Raw genomic sequence first — 16,267 nt, forward strand, 5'->3', positions numbered from 1 at the left:
GTTGAATCCAACAAACATTTTTTTGTGAGTGTTTCATTCCCACTCTTGTATATTATAGAAATGTGAAAGGAATGATAGATGGTGACTAATAAAGATACAAAAGGATGCTCTACTTTATTAGCAGTCAGGGAAAGCAAGATAAAAATATGAGATGCCCATTTTTCACCTACTGGATTGGCAAAAATTAAGGCTGAAAATAGGTTCTAGTGAGAGTGTGAGGCAAGGGCATGCACATACATGCTGCTAAAATGTTTTATCATTCTGGAAGGGAATGCAGTGTACCTACTAAAATTAGAAATGTGCATATGCAATAGCCCAGCAGTCTCAACTGTAGGTATAAGTTCTAGAGAAATACTCATATGTACACAAGGAATCTTGCACAACGATGTTTACCCCTAAATTTATAAGCATGGAAAAAAACTCATCAGTAAAGGACTGACGTAGTCATCTGTGGTACATGCATGCATTGGCTTCCTATGCCATGATCAAAAGGAATGAAGCAGCTGTGGACTGTAAGCTCTCTGAGGGCAGGAAATTTGCTTTTGCTCATTCCCGTGTCTCCGGCAACTAGAACTATGCATGGAATGTAGAAATTACTGGTTGCATGCATCTGTAAGTGCATGGCTAGGTCTCCAAATCATGTGTTTGAGTGGACAAAGCAAACTGCAGAAAATTTGTATTGTAAAATGTGTATGCGTATGTGAAAGTCCATAAAAACTTATTGGAAAGGTTTACACCACAATGTAAAATACACATGAGTATTTGTACATCTACAAAAACTTACCTGGAAAGATATAGACCAAAATGACAACGATAATACCCTAAAGCAGGGGTGGAAACTGTCTGGCCCCCGGGCCCTATAAGGCCCATGAAATCATTTGGTCTGGCCCTGCCAGGGCATTAGGGGTGAGTTAATTAAATGTTTGGCCAAATATAGCAGGCTCATTTTTTAAATTGATAATTTTGGACAGCCCTCGAATGATGTGAGAAATATCCAAATGGCCCTTGGCAGAAAAAGGTTCCCCACCCCCTGCAAAGGGTAGACAAAGGGAAGGGACCAGATTTTAGGAGTGGTATTCAGAGAAGCCTGACTTTTCTGCAGTGTTTCAAATCTGCAAAAGGATATTTACTTGCATTACTTGGGTAATTACAAGATCATTTAAAAATGACATTTTAGCCCTGACTGGTTTGGCTCAGTGGATAGAGCGTCAGCCTGTGGGCTGAAAGGTCCCAGGTTCGATTCTGGTCAAGGGCATATACCTTGGTTGCGGGCACATCCCCAGTAGGAGATGTGCAAGAGGCAGATGATCAATGTTTCTCTCTCATCGATGTTTCTAGCTCTCTATCCCTCTCTCCCTTCCTCTCTGTAAAAAATCAATAAAATATATATTTTTAAAAAGAATAATAAAAAAAAAAGAAGAAGATCTGGCAAGGATACTAGAAAATTATTTTTAAAAATAAATAAATAAAAATAAAAATGACATTTTGCTACGGGAAGATGATTTCCTTGTAATCTGGGTTGAAATTTGCTGGGTGAGGGGCTCCTTTCTCTGGAGCCCAGCAACCTCCACCCAGCTGTACAGAGGGCACGGGCTTGCTGAATCTGGTTTCCAGGTGGTGTTCCTTGAATATGTGTAATAAATTAGGGGGTAAAAGCCATCCAGTGATTCTGCATATTTCTTAAGCCAGCGATTTGTATTTCCATCTTTGTTCTGATTTTATATTTGTAGGAGGCATTAAAGTGTGTTTTTTGTTTGCTTGGGTTTTTTTGTGTTTGCTTGTTTGTTTGTTTTTTTGCTAATTGCATTCCCATATCTTTACAAAAAGTCTCTAAAATACCTTAGTAAAGGAGATAATAAGGTTAATTGAAGTAGACAGTAAGAAATATGAAACAAAAGAATCTGTAGAGTAGGATTTGTATTCCATCATGCTTTTTCCCCTCATTGTTAACCTTCTCAGGACCTCGTTTTCCGATCTGCACAGTGAGGAGATGGGGTGTTTTGGTCCCTACGGTTCTCTTCCCAGTGCTCTGAAAAAAAAAAAATGATATATAGCCTGCGTGTTCAATTCATATATGACAAAGGATGCAAGAATATGCAATGGGGTAAAGACAGTTTATTCAATAATTGGTATTGGGATAAATGCAAAAAAAATGAAACTAGACCACCTTCTTACACCTTATACAAGAATAAATTCAGAATGGGTTAAAGACTTAAATGTAAGGCTCGATTAATTTTGTATCCTGCTACTTGGCCAGATTCCTTTATTAAATGTAGTAGTTTTTTGGTGGAGTCTTGAGGGATTTCCATGTACAATATGTCACCTGTGAAAATGACAGTTTTACTTCCTCCTTTTCAATTTGGATGCCTATTATTATTATTTTTTCTTCTGTCTGATCACTGTGGCTAGGACTTCCAGTGCTATGTTGAATAAGAGTGGTGAAAGTGGGCATCCTGTCTTGTTCCTGTTCTTAAGGGAAACACTTTTAGTTTTTGTCCATTGAGTATGATGCTGGCTGTAGGTTTGTCATATATGGCCTTTATTATGTTGAGGTATGTTCCCTCTATTCCCACTTTGCTGAGAGTTTTTGTCAAAAATGGGTGCTGGGTTTTGTCAAATGCTTTTTCTGCATCTATCGATACGATAATGTGATTTTTATCCTTCATTTTGTTTATGTGATGTGTCACATTTATTGATCTGTGAATATAGTACCAGCCTTGCATCCCCGGAGTTGCACAAGTAAATTGTACAACCGAGTCTTGAATCAGAGCTGCCCAGTTTGGATACAGGACCACCCAGGACCGCCCAGGACCACGTCCTGTAATGAGCTGATACATGTGTGTCTGCTGCTTATAGAACTGCTCTGTCCTTTGAAGATTTTAAATAGGAATGGAATAGCCTCTCTCCTTAATAGCAATAGCCATTACTTAATGAAGTCATCTGCAAGTCATGAATTCCTTCCTCCCTTCCCATCTCCTCTGTTCTATAATGATTTAATTCGCTGGCATGAGACATTTAGATTAAATTCCTTTTGAAGTCTTAAATGGAGTTCTTATCTGGAAGGAAAAACATTTCCTTTGTCAGTTTCCAGATAAGTTGGACAGTTATTGGTCATCTATGAGGCCTAGTGCAATTTCCTTTTCATTCACATTTTTCTTCATTGAGTACACATAGCTCGTTTAGTGTGTATTGCTAATATTTGCCAAACACTGTGAGTAAAATATTTGCCTCATTTAAATTGAATTTTGAATGTTTCCTTAGTTATTGAGTAATTCCAGGCGTGTGGGTCCTCTGGGTTTATGTCGACACCTCCTTTCCTTTCAAAAAGAAATAGTCTGATCACTTATGTCATGTGCTTTCTTAACAGATTTTTTCCCTAGGTCAAAAGAAAGGCAGACTATAATTTTTTATCAGTAAATAGTCTGATTATTACAGTGTTGTTTTATTCGGGTCTTCTGGAAACTTGTGGGATCTCTGTGTTAATAACTAGTCCTGGGTTCTGCTTATAGCAGATTTGTTGTGCTTTCTTCTGAAAGACTGAAGATATACACCAAATATACACCAACATTCAGATTTACACCATTGCTTGTAATACTTCAGCCTTGAGATTCCATTTAATTCAAACTTAGGATAAGTAGGCCTCGTTTGGATTAAGCAGAAATAAAGTTTACCTTTGACTACAGAAGAGATGGTTTATTGGCAGCGCCCTTGGCGGTCCCGATCTGTCTCGTGCTTCAACAGTGCTCGGACGGGACAAACCCGGGGACTCCCCTCCTTCCAGCCTCCGGCCACTCTCCTACGTCTTATCCAGTCACCACCTTCAGAACCACCTCCGGGACCAGCCAGCACACCGGTTTCTTTTCTGCCATATCTCCTATTGCCGAACAACCATGAGCTCCCAGATTCATCAGTTATTCCACTGAGGGGGAGGCTGCGGTCAACCGCCTGGCCATCCTGCCTCTGCGGGCCTCCCACACCCACCTCTCTCTGGGCTTCTATTTCCACCTCGATGATGTGGCTCTCGAGGGCGTGGGCCACTGATTCTGGGAGTTGACGGCGGGAGAGATCTGAGCATCTCTTAAAGTTGCAAAACCAGCGCGGTGGCCGCATTCTCTTCTAGGATGTGCTGAAGCCTCCCCTAGGTGAGTGGGCAAAACTCAGGGCACCATGGGAGCCGCCCTGGCCCTGGAGAGGGACCTGAGCCAGGCCCTTGTGGAGCTGCAGGCCCTGAGTTCTACTCACACAGACCCTCAGCTCTGGGACTTCCTGCAGAACCACTTCCGGGGTGAGGAGGTGAAACTCATCAAGAAGATGGGCGACACCTGACTCTCCTCCGCAGGCTGGCCGGTCCCAGGCTGGGCTAGCAATATCTCTTCTTAAAGGCTCGCCCTCAAGCACCACTAGCAGCCTTTGGAGCCCAGAGGCCTCGAGGGGCCCCTCTGCATTCCCCATGTGTCTGGCTTTTGCCTGAGCCTCTCCCCAAAACTACTAGCCATTCTTTTAGTCACCGTGAAGCCCTCTCCCATGCATTGGGCCAAATGAAACAATAAAGCTTTTTGCAGCAAAAATAAATAAATGTTTATTTCGTTAAACCACATAGTGCTCTATACTAAGATTTCAAGTGAGTATATTTAACCTCCTTAAGAGAAATTTTCATTATATTACCTTTATTGAATGTATTCTGTGTACCTAGAATCTGATCAGTGTAGTGCTAACCACTATAATGGCACAAAGTGAACGATAAAAATCTGTTATATACCGTATTTTCCGGCGTATAAGACGACTTTTTAACCCAGGAAAATCTTCTATATGCCCAGTCGTCTTATATGCCGGAAAATACGGTAATCAATAAACTATAGGAAAAATTGATGAGTAAGAATTGTAGTATGTGCACTAGAACATAGTTGGCATATTGAAAGGAGAGATAAAAGAAGAAAAAGTGGGCCCTAACCGGTTTGGCTCAGTGGATAGAGCGTAGGCCTGCGGACTGAAGGGTCCCAGGTTCGATTCCAGTCAAGGGCATGTACCTTGGTTGCAGGCACATCCCCAGTAGGGGGTGTGCAGGAGGCAGCTCATCGATGTTTCTCTCTCATCTTTTTCTCTCATTGATGTTTCTAACTCTCTATCCCTCTCCCTTCCTCTCTGTAAAAAAAAATCAATAAAATATATATATATATATTATTAAAAAAGATTATTGTAGAATGAGGATGAGGTTCCCATGACTGATCATGTCCAGTCATGTTCATTTAGGAGCTGAACTTAGCATAGTATGTGTATACAAAATACTGTCTGACATTCTGTTGGGATACATGCTCCAGAAGAAAAACCAGCTTAGAAGAAACAGTGAAAGGTCTGTTTCCGCATTTTTGTTTGTTGAAGAATTGTTAAATAAATGAGCGCTTGAGTCCTCAGTGGGAGGCAAGTTTCCTTGTAGTAAATGAACCCTAATGTCTAGCTTATAACTCCTTTGTTCCTGTTATTGTTTCTGGTCTCTGTGCCTCCGAGCTAGAGAAGTCAGCCATAACATTTTTTTTTTTAAAGAATAATCATTGGCACATCACTGAGCCTGTTTTGCCCCAAGCTATCCCGTTTTAGTTCTCCTAATTTTTTCCAGTTTCTTTCTTTTGGAGGAGGTGAGAGGGAGGTTTGGAGGCTGGATAATCAGTGGGCCGACTTCCTCTGGTGAAAACAAAACCTTCCAAGATGGTTTTGTCCCTGGCAAATACATGTAAAAACTATTTGAGACGAAACTCCGTTTATTTCTTTGAAGCTAGCCTCTAAAACTTGTCCCAGGTTTTACCCAGAGGCATCTTGAATTTGCCTTCCCAAGAAAAACAGTCCCGTTTCTTAGCAGCTAATTTGTAAAGCTGCATTTAGGCTGTAGTGCTTTGACTGAACCAAAGTTCGTGCACCTGATGCTTTGAAAGGCCAAAACTCGAGCTGGGAAAGGTTTATTGATTCAGAAGGCGCCAACTGAGAACACAGGAGACCTAGTGGTGCCTCAGATCCATCTTGCTAGCTGGATCAGGCCAAGGGCTTTGAAGGGGCTGGGGGAATGGGTATGGGGAGTGCTGGTGTGGGACAAGTATAAGTTGGAAAACCTTGGAGCTTGGCCATGTACGGTAAAGGCACGCCAACACCAGGTCTTCCTGGACAACGGACCCTTGACTTCTGAACAGGTTCTGGTGTTGAAGTTCCAGTTATGTCCTGGCGCTTTGTATCCGGGGTTGTGGGAGAGGGGACTTTGGTTCTGGGTGCAGCTGGAGGCCAGAGTTCTCTCCTCTGGGCTTGCTTCGGCTGCATGGCTTGTGGTTTAGGTCTTTTATCTCTAAAAACAACTCAGCACCTCATCCAACAGGATAGGACTGGTGGGGCTGGTCTGCGGTTACAGTGCCTCTATTCATCCCAGGCTACAAGCTCTGTAGGTCCTTCTGATGATGTCACCGTGTCATCATGTGCATTTCTTGGATCTTTCTGCTTCCTCTGACATTAACAAGGGAAAATACTACCAGCTGTTAGCATTCAGCCCAAGGCGTGCACTGTCCTACTGTGGCCCCTACTCTTGCTCTATTAGTAAACAGATCAGATGAACCTGAAGACATTTAATTCAGAGACTGAAAATAAAGTGTACCAGAGTCATGAAGGCAATGTCAAAGGCAGATTCAGATTTGTTTGAACAAAATGGCAGAGTGAAGGGAGCCCTCTTCTGGCTCAGTAGAATAGACAGTTAGAGGACCCAGGCCAGAGAATAGCAGAGGGCCAAGTACATCTTGCCTGGGGCTCCACTGTGGTGAATCAATACACAAAGGTATTTATAGCATCTTTCAGAAGGCAGTTTTATCACAATGATTTTATAATATTCATTCTGCTGAGAGGCTTCATAACCTTTAAACAAAGTCTCTAAAATCAATCTTTTATTTTTTTTATATTTTTAAGGTTTTTTAAAATTGATTTTTAGAGAGAGAGGAAGTGGGGGGAGAGAGAGAGAGAGAGAGAGATAGAGAGAGAGAGAGAGAGAGAGAGAGAGACATTGACATGAGAGTGAAACATCAATCGACTGCCTCCTGCATGCCCCCAACCCGGACATATGCCAAGAGCAGCCTTTCGGTGCATGGGACGAAACCCAATCAACTGAGTCACACCAGCCAGGGCTTGGCACTTTCTAATACTGATTTATAATTTATTTATTCTTACTGGCCCAATATTAGAAATATTGTATTTATATCAGGAATAGGCAAGCTTTTTCTTAAAGGACCAGATTGTAAAGGTCATAGGCTTTATACAGATACTTATATAACCATTTAAAAGGGTAAAACCTTCCTTAGCTGGCGGCCTGTGGTTTGCCAACCTCTGCTCTTTATGATGATCACCTGGGTCAGTCTTTGTCTGGTAGCTCTCCCTTCACACACACATACACTTCTACAATTATCAATCCTCTGCTGTTTGCCTGACATCAAGAATAGAAATATGAATGTAAAGACAGTTCCTTTCCTGAAAGATCTCACAGTCTCTGGAGAAAGAAAAAATGCATAAACACGCTCACTGCAAGTCCTTAGTACCTTGTAGCGCATTGATGTCCAGAGGAGGCCTGGCTGGAGAAGGGGGAGGGCTCCACAGAGAACAACCCTGTGATGAGTTGCAAACATTCCTAAGCAGCAAAGCAAGGACAGAGCCTTCCAAGAAGATATTTATTTTTTTCCTTAATGTAAGACATGTATTTTAGGTTTTTTTCCCCATCTCAATATAAAATCTCAGTTCCCAGATAATAGCATAGATATAACATCAGTTCATTGGCTACTAAGAATGTCTAGGAATTCTGAGGAAGAGCACATAATTCAGTAATTACAGAGCAAAGCACGCATACCATTTGAAGCATTTGACTTATGAAAACGTTATTTTTCTTTAACAGATTCTGGATCACCAGGTAACTTAGACCTAAAACACATAGATTTGGACACGGAAGTGATATGGTTACATAAGGTTTAGTGGACTAGGATTCTTGAGCCCTCAGTTCATTTCCGAAGCTTGTTACCAACTGTCATTTTAAGCAAAATCTGTGGTCTCTATTAATTTGTCTTTAACAGGACAGGTTTGAAGTAGATGATTTCTAAGGCCCCTTCCAGTTCTAGGTGCTGTGACTATAATTAGACAGATTGCAAATTAATAGCCACTTTTTTCCTCTGCAGAAATCTAATTTGATTTGTTCAAATTGCCAAATTCCACTTATTCAAGTTCCAATCAACCCCATAGCCTCTGAACTATGATACTATCCAAGAAAATAAAAAAGTAAGAATTTATGGTATTGTTGGAGTTACAGAGTACTCAAATGCCATATCACCAGAGAGGCAGACTGGCTACATTCTAGCTCTGCGACTTGGGCAAGTTCCTTAGCCTCTCTGTAACTCAGTTTCCTCATCTGCAAAATGGAAACGCTATAGGACCTATCTCACATGGTTGTTATAAGTAAATACATTAATAATCTTAAAATTGTGTTTGGCAAAAATAATCACTTAAAGTATGTCAGTTATTATTACAAGTAAAGATAATTCTATATAAAAAAGCCTAATATGCTAAGTGTTCGGTCATCTGGTCGGCTGTTCAACCAATCAAAGCGTAATATGCTAATGATATGCTAAGGCCACTCAACCGCTCACTAGGACATGCACTGACCACCAGGGGGCAGACGCTCAATGCAGGAGCTTCCCCCTGGTGGTCAGTGCACTCCCACAGGGGGAGTGCCACTCAGCCAGAAGCCAGGCTCATGGCTGGCAAATGCAGCAGTGGTGACGGGAGCCTCTACCGCCTCTGCGGCAGCGCTAAGGATGTCCAACTGAGGGGTCCCGGACTGCGAGAGGGCACAGGCCGGGCTGAGGGACAGCTCCCCCCCCCCTGAGTGCACGAATTTTGTGCACCGGGCCTCTAGTTATAAATAATCCATTTATAAAATTAAATATTAAAATCATTAAAATGTTTGGAATTGTTCAGCTATGATACTGAACATAAGCTATATATGTATTTGCATTCTGTAAATGTATACATGATAGAAACCTTTGAGTTATTCTTTGGAGGTGATGGGGTTCAGGGCAGGCAGACCCAAACATGTCATTTTGACATATTGATTATCTTGAATTACAGTTACTTGAGAAGCAGCCAGTGCAAGAACACTGTGACTGTCCTTGGTCCCCCAAAAGCAGGAAGTAAATCTCCCATGTGAATGTATCCTCCCTATCCCAAGAGGATAGAAGGCATCCTTATCGCCAGAGATAGGCGTTCACGGCCGAGAAAGTAAACAGACGTTGTTACTTCTCTATTAACTTGCTACCTTAAGCAAAAACCCTTTGTTTTGTCAAATCTTCACAATAATTGTTTCTTTCACTTTACTCAACCTAGGTATTCTAGATTTCTTCATTTATAAATATAGTAGATTAAACCAAACCATATAGGGATTATAAATAGAAAATACTTGTTTTAATATTAAATTTCAGTTTTATCTTTTGCCTCCTATAAATAAACCAAAGAAATTCAGAACATGCTTAATCTATTGTTTATTTCTTTTATCCCTCAAAGCATATTTCAGTATCTCTTGGCCAAAAAAATTGTATATTTCACAAATACTGTTCCTTACAGCAAATACATTTAGTTCATAGCTAAACATTTTAGCTGTTCACTAACATGCTCTTCTGTAACTTGTAAAGGTTGCTAGTGTTTCAGTCTCTACTAAATGATGTTCTGCCCTGGAAACAGCCACAGACCTTAACTGGAGGCTGAGGGTAGAGGTGTTAGCATCCCAACATCTGTAATCGCCTTGGACAGCAGCTTTGAAAACTCCAGCCACAGATCACACAAATAGTAGTGATACAGTTAACAAGGAAAAATGGTTACTTATTCTGTGATGATAGAAATAGTTATATGGCACAAATGTCTGTTAAATTAAAAGGTATTTTTAATATTCAAGTTATACTTTTTAATTTTTTTTAACCAAAAGAGATCTCTAAATCCAAAATTACGTTTGATATATGCAGGCCATTTTATGTGCGTATCAGATTGTTGCAACATTTTGCTGTTTATTTCCATGACTCCATATTAATCAGTTTTTAATGGAGAGTTAAACTTTTACTCTTTAGAACTAGCTTTTTAAAAATTTTACTTTTGGCCCTATCTGGTTAGCTCAGTTGGTCAGAGCATTGTCCTAATATGCCAAGGTTGTGGGGTTCGATCCCCGATCAGGGCACATACAACCAATGAATGCATAAATAAGTAGAACAACAAATTGACATCTTCTCTCTTTCTCTCTCTTCAATAAATAAAAATATTTTTAAGTTTTACTTTTAATCCCATCTGTTTGCAGAAAATATCAGCATCTAAGGATATTAGAGGGGTGGAAAGGCCAGGAAAACGAGTTACATAAAATGGCAGTGAAAGAGAATTCCTTTGAGGTTAACTGAAAACACGGAGTACTTTGTGAGTTGAAAACAAACAAGACCATTCCTTTCTTTCCACCTTAGGTCAAAATTCCCTGTCTTGTGCAGTCAGTGTTAATCTATCAGTATCATAATATAATTAAACATGATGTGTTTTTATTATGGGATTTAAAAAAAAGAAGGTACTTTAGATAGGATGACTTTGATAGGGCAATGTTTTTGTCTTCACAGGTTATATGTTACAAACCGTATTACTATTACTTTGAATGTAAATAAACATAAATATCCCTACACTAAGTTAGGTATTCACTGAATGCCTGCTCTGTGCCAAGAAGAAAGATACACACCCTCCCTTTAGAACTTTACAATCTCTTTGGGGAGATAATTTAATTATAGTATGATTAACCTAACTCTTCTGTTGGTTCAACAGCTTGATTTAGTTCAGTAAAAAGATGAGGATATTATAGCAACAACACTGTGTTGTGAACTTAAAAATTGCTAAGAGACTAGATCTTTATTGTTTCCATCACAAAATCTATAATAATAAAAGGATAATATGCTAATTAGACCAGATGTCTTCTGGACGTCATTCCGGACGTCCTTCCTGACGAAGCTGGGGCCGGAGGGAAGCCAGCCCGGGTCCCGGGTGCCTGCCCACCGCCGGAGGAGGGAAGCCTGGGTCCCGGGTGCTGGAGGGAAGCCAGTGCCGGCAGCCGGGGGAAGGAAGGCCTACTCTTGCACGAATTTTCATGCATCAGGCCTCTAGTAAATATATAACATGATAGAGGTGTTAGCTAACCTTAGGTGACAATCATATTGCAATATATAAATGTAGCAAGTCAACATGTTGTGCACCTTAAACTTGCATGTTATATGCCAATTAATAAAAATAAATTTTAGGAAAAAATGGATGTCTATTTGTATAATATAGTGCCTATTACTTCAATGATTTGAAGTTTCAAGGAGATGGACGTATTTTCCCCAGCAACAGTCAATGATCTTTTATAGTAGGAGCAACCCATAATGTACCATTGGGTATCTATACAGGGTTTGTCTAGTTTGTTCATTTCAATCTGCTTGTGAACAAAACAAGCAACCCCCATTATTACCTCAGAGTAGTTTTCTCAACTAAACTGTTACGATTGCATACTTTCCATTAGGCTTATTAAGGGATACTAATAAAATTAATCTAGCCAATAATTTTAAGATACAGAATTTATATGCTGTTTTTAAAAAATTCATTTGGAAATGGGACAGTAGCATTTTAATAGTAATTTACATTTTGGTCACTAGAGGGCACTAGACACATGTACTAGTAGAGTTAAGGAAAAAATATCAGTTGATATTTTCAAATCAGTAAGGTTTTCTGATTTGAGAATGCTGATTAAATTCTTTATGTATTACCTGTTTATCAGTTCTTGTGAAGTAGCCAAAAATATTCTCAACTGACATTTTCAACCATCATTATGTTTTTAAGTAAAGGAGTATTCTTAAGAAGCAGTACTAACTGCTGTATTGTTTTATTTATAGCTTTGAGAGAGATTAACATGCTGAGTCAAAAAAAAGAAAAATCTCCTTGATATTTTTATTTTTCAGAAAACTGTGGAATATATTTTCCAGAAATAAAAAGAGACCCAGGCAAGTATTTACACAGTTGTCCCGAGTCTGTAAAGAAATGGCTTCGACAGCTAAAGAATGCTGGGAAAATTCTTGTATTAATCACCAGTTCTCACAGTGATTACTGTAGACTTCTCTGCAACCATATCCTGGGGTAAGTGACGAGACATTCTGTTTTCATGGTCTTATAAAATACTGATAGCAAATTGGGCCAATGCTTTTTAAAATGTGCTCCATCACGACCTTATCAGTACATTAAACAACGCTGAGTGGCAAATGGTTATTTCTCATAACATCTCTCAACATCCACAACACACTCGAGTACATTTCGGCAAGCAGCTTTCCTAGGGTTTAGTGTGCTCATGGCTTGCTGATGATCTGGATGGAACACATGTCCTTTGTGCCTTCCCCAGCAACATTCAATGGTTCCCAAAAAGTCTTTGGGAATGTTGAATAAATATTGTCTCCCCAGTGCAACATGGGAGTCCCCCAAGAGCAAGAACTACCATTCCTTTGCCATTTCAAATAATCCTAAATATAGTATTAAATACAGACTGAAAACAATGATTGTTATTATCTAAAAATTGCCACATTATAAGAGTACACTGATTTTCAAAATAAAGTATCTTCTTCACATTTTGAACACTCTCTGAAGACGTAGCTTTGAATGTTTCTAGCTATTAGAAACTATTGAATTCACTTACCGTGACTGTGAGCAGTATGAGAAAGCTTAGCACCTAGAGTTAATGTGCTCATTCTTACGTTTATGTCAAGGTGTTGTTCAGGTGTTGTTACGTTTATGTCAAGGTGTTGTGCTAAATCACCCTTTATTTCCAGTGTCAGATTTACCTTAAAATGTATATAAAGCATGTAAAAAGTTAATCAAAAGATAAGAAATGATGGTGTGGTCAAGTAGATAGGTGAAGATGACGTTCAATTTTATATAGACAGTTTCTAATTCCTTAAAATAAATTCTGTTGCTTTTCAGGAATGATTTTGCCGATCTTTTTGACATTGTGATTACAAATGCATTGAAGCCTGGTTTCTTCTCCCATTTACCAAGTCAGAGACCCTTCCGGACACTCGGTAAGTTACGTTTTAGTTTATTCTCCTATTTAAGATTTGTTCATTCATTTATTCAGTAAATAATCTGTTGGCTAACAGCCGTGTGCAAACTACTGTGTTAGGAGGTTTTGTGTATACTGATATGGGATACGGTGTATACTAGGTGAAAAACAAAGGTAAAACCATGTGTGAAATATACCACCATTTTATAAGCAAAAGGAAAAATAAATAAAGATACAGTGATGCAGTATTTTTAACTTAGCACCTTTCTGTGCTGCTTAAAAGCCCTGTTCGGGGCAAGGCAGTTGGCAGCAGCTTGGTTCTCTGCTCAGTGAGGAGCCCAGAAACGGTGGAATCGGGTTCAGTTCAGAGTACGGGGTGTCAGGCACTGAGAGGTCCTCCGAGCACCAGACAGAGGCATAAACACACGTAAGCAAGCAGGAAACCCCTGAGGTCGTGAAGGAAGGCGCCGCCTGAGGAGGCCACCTGGCGTGGCTGGCCCGGGAAGGCCTGTCTGAAAAGGTCAGGCACGGTGACTTGTAAGGAGGGACCTGAAGGGTGAGTCATGCGGAGAGCAGAGGACGGTGTTCCTGGCGGTGGGACAGACTAACGCAGCGAGCGGCCCAGTGTGGGAGAAGTCTGGCTGAGTGCCAGTGACAGAGAAGAGGCCTGTGATCCTGGCCATAGGGATGGGGGAGGGGGGGCGGGGAGGGGTGAAGTTAGGGAGGCAGGCAGCCTCATACACGGTGGGAAGGGGTTTGGGTTTTATTCCATGAGCAATCGGAAGCGATTGAGTTGAGGTTGAAGAGTGACATAGAGACATCTTTGGCTGCTGGGTGGGGAATGGATTGGGTGTGGGGAGGGTCAGAGGGGAAGACCAGGCAATTAGTGTCCCACGTGAGATTGTGTTGTTCGGTCTGAGACAGTAGTCCTGGAGATGGTGGGAAGTGCATGGGGGGAAGGGGCAAAAGTAGGTTTACAGTTGTGACTCCATGAAACACAGAGTTTATTCTTGTATTGTTAATTATTATTATATTATTTTCCATACAAACAACTGTAAACCTACCTTTGCCCGGCCCTGTATATTTAAAATGTATTTCGGAGGTGGAAAACATGGGATTTGGTGATGCTTTAGAAGCAGCAGATGAAAAGAAATGAGTAATTGAAAATGACTTCCAGGTTATTAACTTTTCTTTTTTTCTGAATTGAAAAGGCGGGTGCATAGTGATATCACTTGCAGCCACGGGGGAGAATATAGAACTTCGGGTGGGGTGGAGATTACAACTACCGTATTTTCCGGCGTATAAGACGACTTTTTAACCCAGGAAAATCTTCTTAAAAGTCGGGGGTCGTCTTATATTCTGGGTGTCATCTTATAGGGCGGGTATATCCCAAACTCTATATTTTAACTGGAAAAGTTGGGGGTCGTCTTATACGCCAGAAAATACATACTCATCTTTCAATGTATTGAAAATAAGAAAATAAGAACTCATCTTTCAATGTATTGAATTTGAAATGCCCAGGAGTTATCTAACTGGAGCTATCAATTAGGACATCGTGTAAATGAGCCTGGAGTCCCAGAGAACAGAGGTGGGCTCAGGTGTAAATTTGGGAGCCATCAGCTCATGGAGAGGTATTTAAAGCCATGGGCTTACATGAGATCAAATATAAGGAGCACGAGGACAGGCAAAAGACCCAGACCAGGGGTCCTCAAACTTTTTAAACAGGGGGCCAGTTCACTGTCCCTCAGACCGTTGGAGGGCCGGACTATAGTTTAAAACAAACTATGAACAAATTCCTATGCACACTGCACATATCTTATTTTGAAGTAAAAAAACAAAACGGCAAAAACACCCGCATGTGGCCCGCGGGCTGTAGTTTGAGGACACCTGACCCAGACCAAGCTTCAACACTAACGAAGGATAAAGAAGATTGCAATCTGGGAGCAGATTACAGTCGGGGGAAGAGGAGAGTAGTGTTCAGAAGCCAGAGAGGAAGGAGGAGAGTCACCAATGAGGGCAAATGCTACTGAAAAGTCCACTGAAAAAGGAGACAGTCCATTGGAGGGGCAAGACGGAGCTCACTGGTGTCCTGATGAGCAGCGTAGAGGGAGAGACCAGATTGCAGTGTCTTGAAGAGTTGATCGAAGGTAGTGGAACCAATGAGTATAGACAATTCTTCCTAGAATTTTAGCTGTGAAGACAGTCAACAAATGGAGGCATTAGCTGAAAGACAAGATCAGGCATATTTTCTTTTTTAAAACTGAAGGTATTAGAATATGCATATATGCTAATGAAATGGTCTAGGATAGCGGTTTTTGCCTGTGAAACTTCTGTTCCTCAGGGCAAATCTGGCAACGTCTGAAGAGGCACAACTTGGGAGGCAGGATGCTAGTGGGTATCTCGTGGGTAGAAGCCAGGGATGCTGCGAAACAGCCTCCAGCTCACGGGACAGCACCTCCACTACCACAAACAAGGAATCATCTGGTCCCAGATCTCAGTAGTGTCAGGTTAAGAAACCCTGGTCTAGTAGAAAGGAAGAGATTAATGATGGTTTTATATGTGGGTTTAATGTCTTACATAAATCCTTGATTTTAAGAAAGAATCTGTTATGAGTCAGATAATCCTCTTTGTATTAAACTAGAAAAGAATTAACTATTTTCCCCTCTTCACAAACTTATATTTAATACATCACTCAATACTCAACAAATTTTTATCTGCAGGGTTTTCATATTTTGTTCCAGTTTATACCTGTCCTATACCTATACTTATTCCATCCCACAGATTTTTTTATTAGAGTTTTACACACACAAGTATGACCTATTTATGTGTTTGTGAAGTGCTGGTAGCAGTAGGTGCTCACTGAACACTAGCTCCTGTCCCCAGTGGTTCTGATACACGTCCCGCAGCCGTGCCTGCGTGTGGTGTGCCCAGCAGGGTACTCTCACTTGACTAAAAAGGACCTGACTGTCACCCTGTATTTTCAGAGAACGACGAGGAGCAGGAAGCTCTGCCGTCTCTGGATAAGCCCGGCTGGTACTCCCAAGGGAACGCTGTCCACCTGTATGAGCTGCTGAAGAAAATGACTGGCAAACCCGAACCCAAGGTATTTTCTCACGGAGGCGGGGTCCTTGGTGCCCACTTGCAGACATAAACTTTTGTAAA

At 40.9% G+C, this 16,267-nt stretch overlaps 1 protein-coding gene across 2 annotated transcripts in view; it reads left to right on the forward strand.

Annotated features, from left to right (window-relative positions):
- NT5DC1 (5'-nucleotidase domain containing 1) overlaps positions 1-16,267 on the forward strand; it is a 103,078-nt gene that overhangs the window by 79,995 nt on the left and 6,816 nt on the right. For both annotated transcript variants that reach the window (XM_079780181.1, XM_079780182.1), the window contains exons 7-9: positions 12,018-12,192; positions 13,027-13,124; positions 16,090-16,208. In XM_079780181.1, coding sequence (XP_079636307.1) covers positions 12,018-12,192; positions 13,027-13,124; positions 16,090-16,208 — 392 coding nt within the window. The remainder of the gene's footprint in view (positions 1-12,017; positions 12,193-13,026; positions 13,125-16,089; positions 16,209-16,267) is intronic.

The sequence above is a fragment of the Cnephaeus nilssonii genome, assembly GCF_951640355.1.
Source record: "Cnephaeus nilssonii genome assembly, chromosome: 9".
NCBI lineage: Eukaryota > Metazoa > Chordata > Mammalia > Chiroptera > Vespertilionidae > Cnephaeus > Cnephaeus nilssonii.